Source organism: Camelina sativa, chromosome 15, assembly GCF_030686135.1.
Source record: "Camelina sativa cultivar CO46 ecotype springtype chromosome 15, ASM3068613v1".
Lineage (NCBI taxonomy): Eukaryota > Viridiplantae > Streptophyta > Magnoliopsida > Brassicales > Brassicaceae > Camelina > Camelina sativa.
In genome coordinates this window covers 29438693-29460411 of record NC_141894.1, presented here as the reverse complement: position 1 = coordinate 29460411, position 21719 = coordinate 29438693, and the positions used below count along the sequence as shown (strand labels likewise).

Sequence of the window (21719 nt, the reverse complement as noted above, 5' to 3'; positions counted from 1 at the left end):
AATATATGATATGAGTTTGGTTTTTTGGAAAATATGAGCTTAATATATGATATGACTTTGATTTTTTGTTTCATCTTTTTATGATGTGGATGGTTTCTTCACCAATTCTATCAAACAAATAAACATACTTTTAAGTCTGGTTTAATACCAAACCGGACTTTTTTTTAATTTTGTTTAATACCAAACAGACTATCTTTAATTTGGTTTAAGAGCTAATCATAAATTAAAAACTTAACCCGATTATTTACGAATAAACACATAAATCCCAAATTTTAAGAAACCTAATATCGACCTGGTACCCAATCGATTGCGAGAAGAAGATGAGCAATGTATCAAGCAATTCGACTGGATCGAATAATTCCCGTGCAAGAGTAAGAGTGGTTGGTGTTCCAAGGAGATGTTGGTGCGGGGAAGGAATTATAGCACTTATATCAAAATCTGATCCCAATCCTTACAGGAGATACTATCGTTGTGGATTTGCTGCATTAAACAAGGTAAATTGATTTGTTTACACGTTTTGTATATTTTTCATTTTTGATTATAACAGTTGGGATTCTTGTAGCTTAGGAACGATGATCACACCTTTAAATGGGTTGATGAGGCTTTAGTCAACGAGATAGATACACTCACTGCAAAGAATATTGAATTTGAGAAGCACCTCAAAGATTTCAAAACTGAGAGATTGGAGTTTGAGAAAATAGTTGATGAGAAGATAGAGAAGGAGATATTTGAGAAGATAGAGGATGCTTTGGCTGAAGCAAAAGCAAGCAATAAGAAGATGATGGTGATCATAGTGATATTGTGCATGCTCATGATTGGATGCAGCAAATTACTAGGTTGAGCGTATGAACATGATCATGTGTTTTTTTTTTTTTTTTTTTGAAATTTGTTAGCTTGTTTCCCTTTTGACCTTCACCTTCAAATTATGGTTTGTTTACCTATGACAATGATCATGATTTTTTGGCCGAATTTGATAGTGTATGAAAAAGTTTAAACAAAAAGTAGAAATGAATAAATCAACCATAAACTGGGAAAAATGAAATGTATAAACCAGTCTTCACAACTCAAGAGTAGAGTTTAAACAAATACTAGATATAAACTGGGAAAAATGAAATGTATAAACCAGTCTTAACAACTCAAGAGTAGAGTTTAAACAAATACTAGAAATGAAAAATTCGACCATAAACAAGCCACCTTACCTAAATTGGGACATCACATGTTGTTCAGTTGTGTCCTTCTTTACCACAACGGCTACACTTGTGTCTCTTCGACGATTGTGATTGTTGAGACGCTCTTATCTTGTCTTCAACTGTTTCATGTCTTCGTTTCCTTCGTCTACCAGGGTGTCTTCTTGATTCAGGTGGTAAAACTTTTGCAGCCTCAATGTGGTCAGGGACGCCCCATTCGCTCTCTGGAATACCTATTGGATTAACAGTCTCCTCATAGTACTCTCTCCAACTGGTAGTGCTATACATATCATCAGCATATGGGTACAGATCATTGCCTATATCAAAAGCTCCTTTGATGGCGTGTATGCAAGGGAGTTTGCCCATTTGGAACTTCCCACATGTACATGTCCTTCTCTCCAAGTCAACCACAAAGTCTACCCCATGCGCTTTAACCTGTATTATGTTTCTTCCAATCGGATAACTTTTAAAGTATTTACCTTTCACTATTCTTCTTGACATCTTCTTCTCCACCTTAACAGTTAAAGGATCTTTCTGCTTGGCACTTAATTCTCTCCGCTCAAAAAACCAGCATGTTAACATTTCTCTGATGCTGTCTAGTAAAGGGATTACTGGATACTCTCTAGGTGATCTCAAAGCTGAATTGATCGACTCTGTAGCATTGTTTGTGTTCTGGTCATATCTGTATCCAAGGAAATGGCATCGAGCCCATTTTTTAACCTCAGCATCCTCTAGGTACTCTCCAATCGCAGGACTGATGTTGCAAATATCTCCAAAAAGTTTTTGAAACTCTGCAACTCTATAAGCTTTAGATGCTCTTGAAACCAAGTCAGCCACACCCCTTCCCTTGTGATATGTAATAACATTACCAATCAAGTGGTGGATGCAAATACCATGAGTAGACAATGGATAGATTTTTTCAACTGATTTGCTAATTGACACATGCCTATCTGAAATGAAAGATAAATCTTTCTCATCTCCAATAACAACCTTTAGTTGCTCAAAAAACCATGCCCATGAAGAATCATTCTCAGAATCAGCAATTCCAAATGCTATTGGATACAAATTAGAGTTCCCATCTACTGCTGTAGCAACTAGTAGAACTCCTTTGTATTTGTTCTTCAAAAATGTTCCATCAACCACAATAACTTTCCTCATTCCCTTGTAAAATCCTCTTATTGACTGACCAAAAGACATAAACAGATACTTGAATCTACTCTCGCAATCAACTTCATAATTTGTATACGTACCCGGATTCGCTTCTTGTATCATGTACAAGTATTTTGGTATTTTAGCATAACTCTTCTCAGGAATTCCTCTAACTTCATTCACTGCATACTCACGAGACTCCCATGCCTGAGAGTAAGTTAAATCACAACCATACTCTGTACAAATAATATTGATGATATCATTCGGTTTAGGCCCTTCCAATACACCCTCATAATTTTGCATAATGAGATGTCCAATTGTTTTAGCTGAAGGTGTCCTACAAAATTTCTTCTTCTTCGAAGGAGCACAAGTATGGTCCCCCATAAACTTGTTGATCTTGAAATACGTAGACCCATTTAAACACTCAGCACGCAGAATCCATTTGCAAACATCCTCAATGCAGCGTATACACCAGAATACTGTATCAGATTTCGTAACCCTATAGTCACAGTTGTACCTCATAGCATACAACTCCATTGTTGCTTGTAACACTTCTTTGCTTTTGAAATATTGACCCCTCCTTACGCTCACACCTTTCAACGACGTTCCAACACCATAACCGGCGTTTTCATCGGATGTCTTCTTCCCTAAAACATCCCTACGTTTGGCATCATCAATACCCACAAATAAAGCTAGGTTTTCATTTGGTCTACCATCGCCATCTTCAACACTTGAAACCCCTGGTTCTTTATTTAAATCCAATTTGACTTTGCTCCCAACATCCTCAACACCCCCTTTGAATGTCACACACAAATTTACTGTTTTCTTCTTTTTATAGTATGAAAGAAAATTTGTGATCTGGCTATTATTCATCATAACGACAGGAGGACAATCAGCAGTGAGATCTGTGGGTAAAAAACTTAGCTCCATATCAACCATACTAGGCTCTACTCCATAGGCTTCTGAAACCATAATCTTCAATTCTTCATGTGTTGTACTCGATTCCAAAGTTAGTAATCTTCCACGATTGTCTTCATCAATAATAAATCTCCACTCATGATTGTCAAACAATCTCCACTCTCCACTCTTAACATAGATGTGCATTGCCATGGCTCGTAAATGGTGAAAAGAATTGGGAGAAAACGGTGTAACACACCACTAAACGAAAACGATTAGGGTTGTTATTAGGCTTGTTTTAAAAATTTCTAAAATCATTAGAAAACTATATCTAGATTTCGTAGAACAGAATCTTAACAAATTATTACGATTTTACCTAATTATTAGATAAATATTGAGTTTCCTATTCCAAATATTCACTTTCTATATTTAGCAATCACTAAAAGTTTCAGAGTATACCATCTACTTTACCGTAGTAGATGTCAACTAATTTTCTCAGAGATAGAGTAAAAAGAATAAAACATATTCTACAGATTTCAGAGGCTAGAGTAAACCGTAGAAAGATTATACTAAAACGTTTAGAACATAGAGCAAATCGTAGAATACAAATTCTGAATTTTGTAGAATTCAGTATTTTCGGCCCCTAAACTATTTAGAACAGAAAATATTCCTGAATTTAGTATAACATGTACAAAATGTTAGAACGCATCATCTTAAATTTTCAGAATAGCAGAAAACGTTTTCTAAATTTTTTATATCAAATTTTATCCATCAAAAAAACCACTTATACAATTTTTTTTTTTTGGAAAAAATTTATATTACCTCTACTATTGTATATCTACTTATTTACCTATATTTCACATTTTTAAACATGTTAAATTTGGGTTTTTCAATTCCTATGGGCAATTTTGGAAAAAATGACCATTTTCAAAAAAAGGTGTATATGGACAATTTTTTTTAGTGATCCTTTATTTCCAATTTTCCCTTTATTTTCCACCATGACATTAAATGTGTGCTAGATTGACAATTCTGGGTTTGTCTTACAGATATGGGGAGCAGTAACAAAGAACATTTTTAAATCTCGATATACTATTGACTGACACTCTTCGATCGATTCTCTCTGTTGCAGTTGGCGAGTTCACAAGTTTTATGTGGTTTTCATATTTCTTTTAAATATCTAATTAGGTAAACAACCCACACTATGTGCCGACTAAATTGATACAAATAAAGATTTTATGAATAAAATTATTGTCTAACTCATCCAAAATTCGTAATCAACAAAAACAGTTTAGTACTTTTAATTTATTTAATTCAAATTTTTACATCATTTTTATAGTTTTGATGGATTCCCAAATACTTAATGTGTTTAAAAAAGTAATATTTTAAATTTAAACTTATACATGTTAGGAAAAATACAATATATTGCCAAGTCTCTCCCCATTACATGCTGAATTAGAAGTTTTCATATGGGCTATGTGATGCATGATTGGTTATGACTACTGGGATATGGCTTTTTAAAAACTGCTCAGACTTAGTGAAGATAGTGTCTTCCCCTTAAGACTGGCCGGCGTTATCGACTTATCCCGACGATATCAAGATAGGGAGGAGTTCTCTACTTTTTCTTTATCTTTAATTTCTCGTAATATGAATGTAACTGTGGATTCTTTGTGTAACATCCGCGAACCGGATTCCCGGTTTGGGAGGTGCATCGGTCAACGCAAGTTTGGTTTTTTGTGAAACGACTTAAGTTAAACGCTCGTTTGGTTGCGTTTTGGGTAAGGAAAACCCTTACTATCGTGTATAAAAGGAGAAGCTTGTTGGTTTGGCCGAGTTTAGCCAATTTAAAGAGAAGAAAAAAAAAAGTTGTTCTTGAGGATTTATTAGATTAGAGTGCTTGTTCTTGTGAGATTTTGCCTGTGGAGTGGAGATTTGTAGCTGGGATCGTTGTAGGAGCTTGCTAGGAGTGTAGATTCGTCAGTTTAGAGTTAGAATCTTCTTTGGAAAATGTGAGTGCATGACAATGACTTATCTTTGAGATTTCTCTGATTTTTGAGTTTATGTGTTATGTGGTTGATTCCTTGGCTTGTTAGATTGTTTTTGAGTCACTTGGGGCTTTGTGAGGCTTCTTTGTGCCAGTGGATTGTGTTTTGATGGTTTAGGAACGGAGATCTAGCGAGAAGCTTCAGGGAAGATGATGTCCGGCATGTGCATCAATCAATGCACTTTATGCATCGGTCGATGCAGTGCGAGGATGGCGCGATAAGACCTAGGAGCATTAGTCGATGCCATGTGGAGGTGTCGATCGATGCAATTAGGGATTTCGTTAAATGTCGAGCATGCATCAGTTGATGTAGTGTTGGTGTTGGTCGATGCAGATGAATCTTGCATTGGTTTATGTAGGCTTGCTTCGGTCGATGCAACCCTAGATATTTTCGTTCGATGCAGTGGTTTGTGTCAGTCGATGCAGATTTCCTGGTTTTTTTTGTTGATTGTTGTTTGATGGTTAGAGTTATCTCAATTGCTTGTGTGTATAGCCCAGTAGATGGAAGGACTGTCTCACTAAGTATTTCTGGTAATACTTACGCCTCTCTTTTGTGTTGTGACGCAGGTAAAGGCTAAGTGTGATCGTGGTATCAAGGGTATGAAGAGGATGATGTTCTAGAGGCTTGGTTGTTTGCTCTGTGTCTTTGATAGGATGCTATAGGAGAAATTAGTTGTCTAGAACGGTTGTTAGGATCGCTGGTTCTATGACTGTGTTATGTTTTGGATTGATCCTGAATTGGTTTAAGTTATTCATTATTCTTTATTGTTTTATTGGATTTGCATATTTGTTATCCGCTATTTTTTATTGATTGGGGTAGGTTGATAGTGAGTATGGGATCACTAGATATTAAGATATATATATAAAAAATATGTCGGATTGTTTCACTTTGATACGCCAAGCACGTACATCTTCACATAATGTTTTGTATGCGAACAGTTTTCCACCTAATTGACTCGTATGAGCTGATTCTTTTATTGTAAAAACAAAAAAAAAAATATCATGGTAGGTTCTCAAATCTTGGATTTTGTTAAAATTTTACTTTATTATATACTAAGATTTAAGACATGTAGAAATTACAATAGTTAAAAAGAATCTCACAAAGTACATCAAACAAGCTATTAAACTAACACACTCATAAGGGCATCTTTATAGGGGGAACTATTTTAGTTGTTCTTAGAGTAAAAATATTATGAAAATAATGTAAGATCAGTAGTTAAGGTCTTTTGTTAAAAAGTTAGTTATTGGGAGAACATGTTTAAGATCATAAGATTTAATAATATAATATTCTTAAACATATTACAATTATAAAAACTTATAAAATAACATTTAAATTGCAAACTTATAAAACTTTTACTAAAATTCAAAATACAATACCAAATTTTTATGAAACAACAAAAACATTAAAGATAAAAAAAAACATATTACTTAATTAAAGTACACAAACATTTTATTTAATTAATATATAGTTTAATGTCCAAATTTATTCCATATTCTCAATCAGATCCTCTTTTAATTTGTGAAAAATTGTTTGCAAAAACTTGTATCCATTCACACCTTGCCACATCAGCTTAGAACTGAGCCAAGATCAGTTCTACATCAAAAACTAAAAAGTGTTCTAAGCTACTATTCATTATTTTTCTATTTTTTTGGGGATAAGAACACCCCTCATGTTCTCCCTATAAGGATGGCCTAAATGGTGAACTTGGTTACATAGAAAATTTTGTTATAGAGTTTTTTTCTTTTTTTTGATAAAAAGTTTGTTATATTGTTGTTATTTCGTAGATGATGAAACTCGTTTTCTGGCTTTGAATCACATGGATCATTTTATTGAACTACACATTCATAGTTGCATATTAAGTATTTCGTTCCTTACTAAATTATAGGTTCAAATCACGTTGTATATTAGAGTTTGCCCTCTTGTGAAGTTAAATCACCTCGAAAGCTCTAACATAATATACATGAGATGAGAAGGATAAGTGGACCATACGTCATCTAGAAAGTCGAATGGTCAAAACTGGAGAATGAAAACGTTATTAAGAAACAAAAAGAGAAAGAAACACCAATCGGATCTTGATCCTTTTGAGGGATGTTTTGTCCTTTTTCTTTTTTTTTCTTGTTGTTGTTTTGCTGTCATTCTCTTTGTTTTATTCTCTTCCTCTAAGTTGTTTGAGTGTTGGAGACGGACCGTATCATACAGTACGGATCAAAAAAATGATAAAGTTCGCGTAGTTAATCGTCGATCGGTTATTAGATTAAACACCCATAAAAAAAAACCATAATCGGCATAACTAGATCACCTATTTATTATTCTTTTAGCATATATGCATCTTTGATATACACGTATCATTAATATAGTACAAATTGTGATTATAACCTTTGTTTTTTTTTGTGTGGTTATGTTTGCATTTAATATCCCTTATTTAATAAAACGGAAGTACACAACGTCAAATTTGTAGACTATATTATTTTAATAATAGGTTACAAATGGGTTATAAAAAAAATTGATATTAATTTGTATTAGATATATGTTACATCACGTTGAAAGTCTTAATCTGTAATTCTTCATTTTCGCAAGATTTTAGGAGAATAATCTTAATTCTCTTTTACACCTAAATATATCCTGCAAAGATTTAATCTTGATTTAAGATCTTCTAAAACAAGTTATTCGAAAGAATAAAATAAAATCTCCAAAAAAATATTTAGTTAACCATATATAGACAAACAAATCTAAAAAATAATCACTCTTCCGCGGATTGAGAGTGATTTCCGATTATACTATAAAATAAACCGATCAATAATCTATCGTTACCGTTTTGATAAGGTATCATCTTTCGGTTCATGTCTTTTAATTTTATCATACTTATAATAATGCTTATTATGTTTATACACATTAGTACATTACAATTCATGGTGTACTGCGAGTTAAAATATTACACGACGGGGTTATATGACACGACGTGTTTGAGTAGATACTAATATAAATTTAAATTTTTGTTAATTCGGTGCTACACGGGTAAAATATCATTTCATTATTTTGTTAATAATATGAATATTAAATTAATAGACATATCTAATTAAGTTGATTAAATTAATACTGTAACAAAAAATTAACAAACAAATTATTATTTTTTATCAAATAACTTAATTCGCGGTGTACCGCGGATCAAAATCTATACAAAATATACGTTATTTCCATAAGTCATATTCAACATATGATTTAATGGCATAGTGTTTCCTAAAAAAAATAACTTTTAAAACAAATAAAACAATCACATTTATAGTGCTTTAAGTAAAAGTTACAAAAATTTGTGTTCTAGCACGGGTCCATCAGTTTTAGTAGATGATTTTATTGCATAATGTTTTATTCACAACAATTTTTAAAATAAATCACATAAATTATTTTGTATATAAAAATTACAATATAAATAAAAAGAATTTCAATCCGTGCTCTAGCACGGATCCTAATCTAGTGTATATTTTAAACTAACTTCACAATCTTAATATTTTAACCTTGTTATTCATAAACGCAACAAAATGATATGTTTGAAATTTGCAAAAAAAATCTATAAAAAGTGAAGAAATTAGATATTGTATAATTATGTATTTTTCTTTTTCTTTTTACAAGTAAATGCAAACACGAAACTAACGTTTGCAAATTTACAGACCAGATGATCTCATAAAACGAATTTTAATCACACTTTATGCATAATACATATATTAATCTATTATAAATTGTAAATTTGAATGTTAGATGATTCCAACAACATCTTCTCGTTCTTTAACATTTTTTTTGGGATAAGGTCTAAAAAAAAAATTCTCTCGTGAAGAAACAAACAAATAATAGTAGTATATATGTAATTTAAATGGCAATGCCAAACACAAACGCATATAGTGTCTCGTGAAAGAAACAGAAATGGCTATAGCCAAATAAGCCAAAGGCCCAAAGCCGAACACTTATTATTGTCTTGGGGTATTCGTGGTTAATTTAGGTTTCTTGTTCCATGAAAAAAAGTGCATGGGTTCTAAGTAAACTAAAGGCGGCAGTCTTCTTAGTTAAACAAATAGCTAGCTCACTCACCAATCGCAACTCCGATTTGATTCTTTGTGTTCGCTTAAAGCCTGACTCTTTCTCTCTTTACGTCTCTTGAATCTTTAATATTCTTTGAATCTTCTTCATTTGATCATTTTATTTTTAGGACTAACTAAAGTATAGTTTCAATTCATATTCCGGGTTATCACCACAAGAAAGAAAAAAGAAATGGATGAAAATATATTTGATCAAACTGAATAGTAATATTAAATTACTTTTTTAAAAATCTCGTTATTATTTAGTCGGATAATTTTATTTTTTATCACTAGTTGTACTTGTAGACTCGAATGATATTACATTTACGTTATTCACTGTGAGTCTGTGACCAGTTATATTTAAAATTTAAAATCAAAGTGGCAGAACGCAACTTTTGGTCTCCAACTTGACGGAGTCCTTGGTCCTTCAACCAAAAATTCATATATCATTAGGCAAACTTATCTACGAGATCATCTTACGTTAAGCCAACTTGCTTTAGAGTTAAGATTTTCTACGCTTTGAAATAGTTACTATTATTCTTGTCTTGGCAAAACATCATCTACTTTAGGAGAGAAACGAACCAAGTATATAACCCAAAATTGGGAAAAGAAGAAGGAAATAAAAGAAAGAAAAAGAAGTAGCAATTGAGTGTTTGGGTAATATATCCAGTTGAGAGTTTTATTCGCTTTTGTACTTTTTTGTTTTTCTGATTTTTGCTTTAAAAATATTTTGAGTTGGAGTTTGCTTCTTTGACTGATCAATTGAATCTCTCGTTCCCCAAGCCAAAGAAAGAACACAAGATGTTGCTTTTGATCATTGCCAAGAATCTCACTTCGGAATTCCCTTTACCTTTACCCTTTTTTTTTATTTTCGTTCTTAGCTTAAACAGTACTACATCACCTTATTAATTCTGATATCTTTAAAAATTTAAAATATAAATTCTACTATCTTAAACATATGAAATCTCTTATATGTAATATTATATTTTTTTTATGTTTAAGAATCTTCGATATTAGGTTTACTGTTAATGTATACATGGTACTAAATCATTTATTGTTCTCTACCCGATCTAGTATATAACTTTGGTTGTAGTTCAATATTTTTGTTATGGTGATTGAGTATTACAAAAAAATTTCCTTCAAGTGTACTGTACATACTCCATTTGTGTAAAACTGGTACGATAGTTAGTTATTTACTAATTGTGCACCTATATATTTGAGTCGGAAGACGTTTAAAAGAGGTATATTAGTGAAAGTGGGTTTTGGTAATGGCAGAGCTAAGAGACAAGATCCTTAGAAGACCGTGACATTGTCACTCACGTGGGCCTCTTTTGACCAACCCCTTCCGACATTAAAACTGCAGATACACAACACTTATCATTATTATTTACTTGCTTTAAATAATATTTTTTTTAAAAAGTCTTTTAACTTCATCAAAACATGTTGTTCAAAAAAATAGAATAGAACTTCATCAAAACATATGATAAGTGCAAAATCTACTGTATTTTTCTTAAGATGTTAAGCTACTTTAATAGTGTGCTTTTATTCACTTTTATTTGAAACAACCATGAAAAGAGAACTCATTCATGTACTATTTACTTGCAAAACCTGTTTCCAAGATATTTAATCTAATTGAAGTATTTAGATATTGATTAAGAAATGAATATATATAGTTTAATTTGTAGGGCGAGTATTAGTCTTCTAATTGCTTACTGCAACATAAAATTGGCGTAGAGAATATATAGAATCCAGAATAATTTGTCTTCCAAACAAAGAAACTCATAAAAAATATATATATATTCATGATTTATAAAGCCCTGGAGAATATTCATTGTAGAATTGTTGCTTTCTTTAGATAAAGCAACAAATAATGTGATCTGCACTATACATTAATAGATTCGATCACATATATAGTTATAACAGACCAAGTTCCCTTTTGTCGTTACTTTAAGTTTCCAACTGTCTATATATATGTACTCATGTTTTGATTTGTAACTTGTAACTTCAATCACAAAGCCACCACAACAACACACATATCTCTCTCTCCTTTTTATTTTCTATCTAGTCTTCAGTTTCATGATGGGATACCAAACAAACCCTAGTTTCTCAATGTTTTTCTCCTCTGAAAATGACGACCAAAACCAATACAATTACGATCCTTACAATGATCTCTCTTCATCAACTTCTGTTGATTGCACTCTCTCACTTGGAACACCCTCTACTCGTCTTGACGACCACCGTAGATTCTCTTCTGCTGGTTCTAACAACATCTCCGGAGACTTCTACTTTCACGGAGGGAACGCCAAGACTGCATCGTACAAGAAGGGTGGTGGTGATCATAGCCTACCTCGCCGTTGTGCTAGCTGCGACACCACTTCTACTCCTCTATGGAGAAACGGACCAAAAGGACCTAAGGTAATTAATTAATAGGTCCATCGATATAAATGCATAATGAACCAAAAGTGTATGAATTGTTGAAAAAGTATCTAGATTATAATGAAAGTAAAAAAGTGTCATTTTGGCAATTCAAAACTCAAAATGTTATATCATGCGGAACTATTCTAGGAAAAAAAGTACAAATATTTTCTAATCAAATTTTGTCACATCAAATACTTTCTTGGTTGTTTTATATATTTTTCCCCCTTAATTACTTTACCCTGAACTAAAACGAAATAAGTTATACAATCTTCATATAATCCCATATTTTTATCTAGCATTACAATATATACATTTCATAGATATGTTAGATGTAAGTGTAACAACATATACAATGTTAACTTCATAGATATGTTAGATGTAAGTGTAACAACATATACAATGTTAACTTGGTGCAGTCGTTATGTAATGCTTGTGGAATCCGATTCAAGAAGGAGGAGAGGCGTGCAACGGCCAGAAACTTAACGATCTCCGGTGGAGGTTCATCGGCGGCAGAAATTCCGGTAGAGAATCCGTACAACGGAGGTGGAAGCTATTATAGTCATCATCATCACTATGCATCGTCGTCGCCGTCGTGGGCTCATCAGAATACACAGAGAGTTCCTTATTTCTCACCGGCGCCAGAAATGGAATATCCCTACGTGGAAGACGCCACGGCTGCTTCGTTTATGTCTTGGAATTGACGTAAGTATCACGTAAGCGATCGAGTCCGGACGACTTCTCCACCATTTTGACGAGATGAAGAAGAAACAAACGTTACTTATCATAGATTGTATCACACAAAGTAAAATCTGTCTTGGTCAAATTCATTATTATTTTAGTTTTTTTTTTTTCATTTTTCTTTTCTCGACTCTAGCTACTTGTTTTTTTCATGACTTTTTTGAAAGCTATATGGTGTTTATGATAAATACGTACTGTATAACCCTTTTCATGATGTTTCCACTTACTTTGACACCATATATGATAGATATATTACAACTTTATTTTATGTCGTCTTTTAAGTCTTTATCGTTTTTCGATGCATTCTTAAGTGATCTAGCTTTGCTTCTTTTGTAGCAAATATATACCATCCTAGGATTTTGTTGCATATGAATGTGAATTTTAATTAGCCAAAAACAAAAGGTAAATACGATTGTTACTTCAAATTTGGCGGATTAACAAAGCTTTTCTTGGTTACTAGAAAAATAAAAAGCATTTGAGATCACTCAAAACGGAGGCAAAGAAATGTTGTAAGTGGGAAATTAGTCTGGCGAAGCCCAAATCCATTCATTAGAAAGCTAGTGAAAAAGCCCAACACTCGTACAAGAAGTTCGGTCAAGTTTTGAGCTTTCACCGTTTCACGTTCCGTTCTTGGTTTGCGAGTTTGAGGAGTTTAGAAAGATATGCAAGGTTTTGGCCTTTTGGGAGGACGGATATGTTGGAATACCCATTACCTGCATTCTACGGTAGTATAAATAAGCTGGTGGATGATCCTTCATCGGATTCAATCATCTCATGGAGCAAACGTAACAAGAGTTTTGTCATTCGAAATCAGGAAAAGCTAATTAGCACAAAAATTCATTCGAGATTCCAATTTTGTAGCACGTTCAAGAAGTTTATCTCCAGGCTTAAATATCATGTAAGTTCTTTTCTCCAGGCTTAAACCTTATTTTGTTGTTGTTTTTTGTTGGTTTGATAGGGCTTTAGGAAAAATAAGGAGGAACGAGTGCAAAGAATCATAAACTACATTGTTCTAAACTAAAGCAAACATTCATCCTCTCATTTTTTTGGATATCTTCTCATCTTTATATTTTATGATTTTTAGTTTAAGATTCAATAACATAAGTACTAAACATAGAGCTCTGATAAAATATTCAACAAGAAGAAACAAATGCACTCAGAGAATATCAGAATACTACACATTATCATGTACTCATAACGATATTAAACGAACCTTAGCTTACAACATGTGTACGTAGGTATACACATTCGCCTAAATATATTATTATTGATTTAAATTGCATACTTAGGAAAAGATGGACCATTGATCGATGGGAGAATGAGAATATCTCAACCAACCCTGAAAAGAAAAAGAGAGAGAAAAAAAAATCAACAATTTATTATTTATATTTCAGCTCTTAAAGTTTAGAATTTAAATCATACATACAAAATTTAAAAACGTTGAATATGATAAGTACATATGATATGAGATACAAAGAAGTAAGAAAATTTTTCTAAACAAAGTTATGGTCAATTAATATAAAAAATATATGAAAATATCATTTAACAAAGTTATTTATTCAATTTGTAATTTCACATCAATACATTGTTTCATTGATCTATTCGTACTACCTAGAGTTTTAAAGGATATAAGTCATCTCAACAACAAAAAGCTTTAAAAATGTGATTATATTTGTTAAACTATGTTCACCGTAAATTCTTTCTAAAGGCAGTATTTTAAATTTCAAAGCTTGCTAATTTGAACTAAAACAGAAGATATATACTAGACAACTACAAAAATCAGTGAAGATCATATCATTCAAAACGTACGTAGTGCAGTCGACAGTAGGGGATGCATCAACGGGCAAGCTCGCACCACAATTGCTAGCAAGGGCTTGAGCCAATTCAGTCTTCACGGTAACACTATTGGCCACTGATTTGATGCATTGGCAAGCCGCTTTCTTATCGGCTGATGTGGTGGTCGCAGCCGCTAAACTCTTAACACCTTTGCAACAAGTATCCGGAGGCTTTCCACTTCCGCTGGTCAAGTAGCTCACACATGGCTGCAAATCCTGAATCACAACACTGCAAGATATTGCGGATTCAGAATAACGAGGTATAAAGAATATTCCGAGAACGGAAATGATCGCTAGACTTTTCAATATGCTCATCATCGTAGATATTGAGAATAATTAAATAAAAATCTTGGGTTTTTGCTATATATGTAGAGTGAAGAAGTACGATATGAAGGGTTTATATAGATGGCGAATTAGGAAATTTTATATTAAAATTTAGAGAAATACTAGATGTTGGTTTGGGGTTGTGATGGAGTGAAAGTAACTTCTAATGAAAATGTAAAAATTCAACATTTTGGTATGACGTTTAAAAAAATATACATTATTTAGTCTAGGTAGTTAGGTTATATAGTTATCTTGTCAGTTTGGGTTTGTTGATATTCAACTTATAATCGTTTGGGTACAAATTGTGACTACATCCACATCCAAATATGACGTGTTGACTTATGTGTTGGAGGTTAATTAGTCCAAAAAGGGTCCAATAATCACAGAGGAGTAATTTTATGGAGTATAGTAAATGTGCGTAATCGTCTAATTGCGTATATTTTCAGAAAACCAATAACGATTATATTAATCGTAAGAGGTATGGACGTGGTCTTTCTTTCGATTAGTATGAAAAGGACCTATATAGTCCATATAACATGAAGAACAAAGATGAATATTGTAGATGATGTAAGTATTGTCGAGGTAAGTATTTTCTTACAAAAGAGTAATATAATAGTTGTTAACATCTTTTTATGTTACATGGAAAAAAAACTAAGATAAAGAGGAAGAGGAGAAGACAATATGCACTATAAAAATGACAGATGATAAAACCAGTAAATAAGATAGCTCATTTATTACAAATCTATGTTTATAACACAATTTTTTAACGAGTTTATTTTATATCAGGTTTTTAAAATTTGATTTACGTATTGCGTAAAACACATCTACCACCGCAAAATTTAACCAAAAATTTGACTATCTAGTAAATAACTCCAAACAGAGAACAAGAAAAGTTTTACAACATACCGATCACAATTAGGAAGTACAGATTTCTAACTTGACTAGATTCAGAGATTACATATGCAAGGCAACTAATTAAGAACTATATATATATATATATATATATATATATATATATATCTTTCCAATTTTCCTTGTTCGATATGAGGCACACTTGTTCATGATAAATAGTTTATTAGTTTTAGTTGGTAACATTAGGGAAAGGTGAAATGTTCAAAATAAAATAAAAAGATGTATATAGGTGTAAAAAGAGTGACAGTATTATTAAAACGAATATAAAACTTAATTTACTTGGAAGACCAAAGAAAAACATTTTTTTTATGTTATCAAAATCTTCTGAGTAGTTTATCGTGAATTATATTATACTATGCTATTGGCAAGTTATGATTATGAATCAAAACGTCAAACAAGATATATATAAAATGTGTAAAACAAGAAATGATTGGTTGAATATATGAATAGGAACCCAACACCAGATACATTATAATTAATCACAACTCAAAAATCTTTAAAATCATTACCTTTCATATGCTATTTCATCTTCAGACATTGTATGTCACCTTCTAAACATATATCCAAAAAGACAATGGTGAACTTTGTGGAGTCACAAAAACCTTTGTTGTACAGACTCATAAAATTGGCTGGCGTTATTCCCTACACAGTTGAAACTGAACCGGGAACGAAGATGAACTTCTGGATCCCCAAAGAAACCCTAAAAAGACCCAAAAAATTTGACAAAAACGCTACCGTGGAACCCCAAAAACCTACGAAACCAGTCCTCTTGCTCATCCATGGCTTTGCAGCTGAAGGGATTGTGACGTGGCAGTTCCAGGTTAGATCATTAGCCAAGAAGTACTCAGTCTATATACCGGACCTCCTCTTCTTTGGTGGGTCTTACTCCGACAACCCGGACAGGTCACCAGCGTTTCAAGCTCACTGTTTAGTCAAGTCTCTTCGTATCCTCGGCGTGGATAAGTTTTTTCTTGTAGGGTTTAGTTACGGTGGCATGGTGGCTTTCAAGATCGCCGAGAAGTATCCTGAGATGGTCCATGCCATGGTGGTGTCAGGTATGTAATTACCATATTTTGATATCTCAATCTATTGTAGAGGATCGGAGAGAACCTGTAAAGTAAGAGAATGCTAATCCTCTCCACGGGAAATGATTTAGTCCTATCCCGTGGGTTCAAAGTTCGTTATTAACACTCCTATATTTGTTTATCAATAATAGAAATTACAAAATAAGACCCTAGATTGTTATCTCATTCTTAAATCTATACGTACAAGAAGAACTTTTTTCATTTTCAGGTTCTATACTTGCGATGACAGATACGATCAGTGAGTCAAATTTGAACCAGTTAGGTTTTAAGTCGTCGGCGGATCTTTTGTTACCAACTTCGGTTAAAGGACTCAAGACTCTCTTCGCCCTTGCTGTCCATAGAACCATGTGGTTCCCGAACAAGCTCTTCAAGGATTTCATTGAGGTACCTAGCTACTCAAAATTTGCAATTTATTAAGTTCGCCCTATCTTAAAGTAATCTTATCAACTTTTGTAGCAACTGGAAGTCAAATTTGATAGCTCAATAAATAGCTTGTAATACTAATAATTAATTAGACTACAATAATTTTTGTAGATAATATGTAATAGGACTATGTAGATAGCTTTGTTTAATTAATTTACCTAGTATATAAAAATTAATGTCATGACAAAAGAAGACAAATGAGTTTCTTTAGGTATGTGTTAATTCAATTAACATGGATGTGTTTGTGCAAGACCTCATATGCTATATGAATATACATTTTTTTTGCAAAATTTGAAGGTGATGATTACCAATAGGAAGGAAAGAGCAGAATTATTAGAAGCTTTGGTCATCAGCAACAAAGATGTGACCATCCCTCGTTTTCAACAGGTTACATAAGAAAATCATTCACAAAAAAATATTTCTCCATCATATTAAGAAATATATATATATATATAATATGTATATATATATATAACAACTTTACAAATAATGGACCTTCTAGCTAGTGAGAAATAATTTGACAAATGTTTTTATGATTTGCAAAGAGTTTTATCGTTAAAAGTAGTTTAAACCATGCTATTTACAAAAAAATTGAAACTCAAAAATATATAGAGTACTTTTCGTAGTAATTTTTTGAAATATCCTAATTTATATAAAGTAAATAGAAGATACGTCTAAAATTTTACTACTTAACCCATCGATTGATTTCTTTTTTTTTTTGATTTGGCAGAAAATACATCTTATGTGGGGCGAAAGTGATCAAATTTTTAATATTGGATTTGCCAAGAAAATGAAAGAGTAAGTTTCAATAGAATAATTTTTTTTCTAATCTGAAATCATTATATATATATATATATATATACATAATTATATATTCTCATTTAAATGATGTTTTATAGGCAACTAGGCGAAAATGCAACAATGGAGAGTATAAAGAAAGCAGGTCATTTGGCACATTTGGAGAGACCTTGTGTCTATAACAGATGTCTCAAAAAGTTTCTTGCTTCAGTTTACTCTGAAAACTAAATTCGATGGTAATCGAAGTATTACATAAATGATGCTCACATCACATCAACACCAAATGAATTTATTTATCATATTTTCTTTGGTTTTAATTCTTCTGTCAAAAATAATGTAACCACATATATCTCATAAATAATACAGTATATGGTTCATTGAAATAATATAGTTTTCTCGAATTGTTTTTGTTTCCCCAATTTTATGACACTATCGTATATTCGTAATTTCTATGAATCAGAGAATGCGGACTCTTTGGTTATAGGCCTAATTTTCATGACAGCCCAATGTATGGGTCAGAAGACATATTGAGTGCACCAATGTTTTTTTTTTGATCCAGTTATAGGGTGCTTAGCTTCATCTACCATTCAAAACTATAAGGTTTCTTCACTCCATGTATCTATATATATAAAGTTCACTTTACTCATTCCTGGTGATGCCACCTCATCCACTTCTCTTAAATATTTTTATAGATTTTCGGATTTTATTAAGCCCAATAAAACAATCATATTACTTGATCCACTTGATTTATCCCAAATGTTTTTAAAGTTTAAAGGCCCAGTCCATTTCTAAATCCATCTAAACCTACTAACGCATTTTATCGGTGTAATGTCTCTGGTCGTCGGTGTCGGGAACGCTCCACCTTCAGACGTTTTCCCCTGTCTTTACTCGAGAGCTATGGCGTTTTAATATCTTCTCTTCCTACACAAACTATTCAAATTCAATTCCTCCACTCCTCTACACTTTCACCGTTCCTTCCATGTATTTCGCTACAATTGGGACGTTTTTGTTGGTAACGGCTAATTATGTTGTTTCATCTTCTTGCATCTAATGTGCAGACCACTCCTTCTTCCTTAAATCTTCGTAAGTCCTTCTCTTATTTATAGCAATCTCTTGCAATTTACATTTTGTCAACTTATTATTCCATTTTCACAAATATGAATTCTGCTTTCCTTCCTTTCGCTGACCTCAAACTTGGTCGACTTGGCCAACAAATCGTCGTGTTCATGAATCTTGAGTAAAGAAGAAATTGTTATCAAAATCGCCGTGGAGAGGCGACGACGATGATGACTCTGACAAGTTTAGCGGTGCAAAGCTTAAGGTCACAAAGGATTCTGATGGTATGTCGAAGATGCACGTCCCTAGCCGCAGTGCCAAAAAGGTAGTCTCGCTGATGATGATGATGATTTACTTGAGATTGATCCTCAGCTTCGTTACAAATTCAATCGCAACTATCAGGTCTCTCAAACCCCCTCTCTCTGTTAATTGTAATTCTAGGTTTCGTACAATGAATTTGCTCCTCTCTGTATCTGCCTTTAGGAATTTGGGGGAAATTAGTAATGAATAGTGAGACCTTGCCTCTGTGACATCTTCCCACATATTTTGCGAAATGGGTATTGGAGAAATTGGAAAAATATTTATCCTTTATGTTTCTGCAACTCTTTGATACAGTTTTGTGTATAAGCCTTATGTGAAGCTGAAAAGAATGGATTTTTGAATTCTCTTTGTTACATAAAGTTTCGGATTTGAACACATTGTATCGTATTCAATTTAATGGACTGAGTGCAAATGGTTCATATACTAGCTTGGTTAGAATCTCATCTATCAAATTAACATCTCTAAAATGTAAGATTTTTTTTAAAAAGGATCATCGTATTTTTGTATGTGTTGCATTATGTTAAGAGCTTGTGGTCTTAAGTGGAACCAAACTGTGTAGTTTCGTTGTAAGCCTTCTTCTTCTTGGCGATATACTTTAGTTACAAAAGCTATCTTTGGTAGTGCTGGAGAGTTTATGAATAGTTGCTTGGTCAGGTTTGTGAACTTCTCTATTGTTATTTAAGGTCATATCAGGTATAAACTACTTATATCTTGGTTAGGGAGATACTCTAAAGCTACTTCTTTTCAAATGGTTTTTTCATTCCTTTCTGCTTATTTATATATGAATGAGTATGTTTCTAATAGAATCTGGATCATGACACACTGCATGCATCTCGAACCATCTTTACATTCAGAAAACATATTTTACGCATTTACAGGGTGTTCATAGAGAAGCAGTTTGCTGGATAGCTTTGATTTTTTGTTTTTTAAATAGTAACCTCAGACTAGAAAATTTTGTAACTTCAAAAACCATTTCCTAAGCTGTACAGTCTGCCTCTCTATTACAGTTCCTGCAAAGAGTATTCACTATAGACAATTTGGTGAAGCCTCTTCCTCCTGCCATGGGATTCAACGTCTCTCGCAACTTGAGCTTCTTCACCCGCATTTTCACTCAGTTCTTTGGTGAGCATGATTTTCCAAATACCATCTGTTTAGTCAAATGTTTTCTTGTCGTGTACATGTGTGATAAAAGTTGTGATGACAATCTTTTTCTACCTTCACCCCGTCAATGACCCTTGATCTATTGTGCTGGTATGTAGTTAAAAACGGTTGGTGTGGTTGATGCAGATCCTGAAGGCATTGCAAATGCACAGAGGTCTCTGGGGTTGGGTCAGGAAGATAAAGCTCGCCGTGTTCATTGAGTTTTGACCATCTTCCAAGCTTGTGAATGAACCCAGCTCTGTTAGAATGATCAAAACATGTCCTTAAAGAGATGTTTTGTCTTAAATTCTCCAAAGTACAATGAAATTTCCAAGTTCCATTTTAGCATCAGGCTTCTGAATTCCATCAAAATATACCACTTTGGTTGAAAACCAAGCTTGGTTCCATATCCCCAACACTTAAAGTTTGGAACAATCTGATACATTTGTTTACTCCTGGTGACAGTTCACATTGCTAAGGTACCAGATGAGGCAATTGAATGATTGATAGACTAAATCCCAGCCTAAGCCATCTGAAATGGCATTTTTCCCAAGAATATTAGAATTACACATGGACCACATTGGTAGCTCCATTGGTAGTGTAGTCTGGTACAGAGAGTGAGAGGGTAGACGATAAAGGGTAGGGAAGAGGTAATGCTGAAGGATGCTGACTTGGATAGAGTCAATAAGTGATTAAGAGAGGACTCATGGCCTAGGTGTGCGACTTCCGTTGAAATGAGAGTGTACCTATAAGTGACTCTCAGCAATAAGTGAATCACACATTTTATTTTGTAGGGAATCGAACATTGTACCTATAAGTGACTCTCAGCAATAAATGATATGAGATAATAAAATATGAAAAGAGAGTAGATGTAAATATGATGAGTGTATATTAGAAAATAAAAGAATTAATTGTGAAAAATATTAAAAGAAATAGATAAGTATATATCGCTTAATAAAATAAATTTGACATCTATACAAATTTTTATTTTAATATTGGATAATTATAATTATATTTAACGGTTCGCATTTACTTTCAAATGTCAGAAACAGAAGACGTAATAATAATAAAGAAAAAAACCTTTCAACAGTTATAAAAAATGGCATGCAAAAATTCAGTTTCTGCAATTCTATTTAAAACTTATGTATTTATCTCTTTCATTTCAGTTTCCAACTATTTCATACATATATATATTTAAATTAATATCATCTACCATGATATACTAAATATAAAATAATACTTTAGAGTTTCACAGAAGAGAAAAAGTGATACTCTTGAGTTTAAGAGATTTCTACCAGTCACTTGAAAAATCTGGAAAACTAACAAC

General features: G+C 32.8%; 4 protein-coding genes and 2 pseudogenes across 6 annotated transcripts; 4 read left to right on the top strand and 2 right to left on the bottom strand.

Annotated features, from left to right (window-relative positions):
- The first annotated feature begins 320 nt into the window (after window positions 1-320).
- On the top strand, window positions 321-841 carry LOC147927309 (uncharacterized protein At4g04775-like). The gene is made up of 2 exons (XM_087487007.1): window positions 321-494; window positions 563-841. Exons 1-2 carry the CDS (start codon window positions 321-323, stop codon window positions 839-841), a joined length of 453 nt encoding a protein of 150 aa, XP_087343133.1.
- A 358-nt stretch (window positions 842-1199) lies between these two features.
- Window positions 1200-2891, bottom strand: LOC104760012 (uncharacterized; annotated as a pseudogene).
- Window positions 2892-11265: 8374 nt separating this feature from the next.
- On the top strand, window positions 11266-12759 carry LOC104747672 (GATA transcription factor 20). The gene is made up of 2 exons (XM_010469349.3): window positions 11266-11757; window positions 12177-12759. The coding sequence occupies exons 1-2, from the start codon at window positions 11419-11421 to the stop codon at window positions 12459-12461; spliced, it is 624 nt and encodes a 207-aa protein (XP_010467651.1). The 5' UTR covers window positions 11266-11418; the 3' UTR covers window positions 12462-12759.
- An 842-nt stretch (window positions 12760-13601) lies between these two features.
- On the bottom strand, window positions 13602-14708 carry LOC104747671 (non-specific lipid-transfer protein 8). The gene is made up of 2 exons (XM_087486793.1): window positions 14308-14708; window positions 13602-13837 (listed from the first exon to the last, which is right to left on the bottom strand). Exons 1-2 carry the CDS (start codon window positions 14649-14651, stop codon window positions 13828-13830), a joined length of 354 nt encoding a protein of 117 aa, XP_087342919.1. The 5' UTR covers window positions 14652-14708; the 3' UTR covers window positions 13602-13827.
- A 1301-nt stretch (window positions 14709-16009) lies between these two features.
- LOC104747670 (uncharacterized) lies at window positions 16010-18258 on the top strand. Of its 2 annotated transcripts, none has more exons than XM_010469346.3 (5): window positions 16010-16624; window positions 16884-17038; window positions 17375-17464; window positions 17808-17875; window positions 17977-18258. In XM_010469346.3, exons 1-5 carry the CDS (start codon window positions 16111-16113, stop codon window positions 18101-18103), a joined length of 954 nt encoding a protein of 317 aa, XP_010467648.1. In that variant the 5' UTR covers window positions 16010-16110; the 3' UTR covers window positions 18104-18258. The 2 variants fall into 2 exon arrangements, with proteins under 2 accessions (XP_010467648.1, XP_010467647.1); XM_010469345.3 differs by having other exon boundaries at window positions 16012-16624; window positions 16863-17038.
- An 854-nt stretch (window positions 18259-19112) lies between these two features.
- LOC104748845 (uncharacterized) lies at window positions 19113-20737 on the top strand (annotated as a pseudogene). Its single transcript, XR_015581402.1, has 3 exons — window positions 19113-19333; window positions 20260-20374; window positions 20540-20737. The product of XR_015581402.1 is annotated as an uncharacterized LOC104748845 (transcript).
- Window positions 20738-21719: the final 982 nt, after the last annotated feature.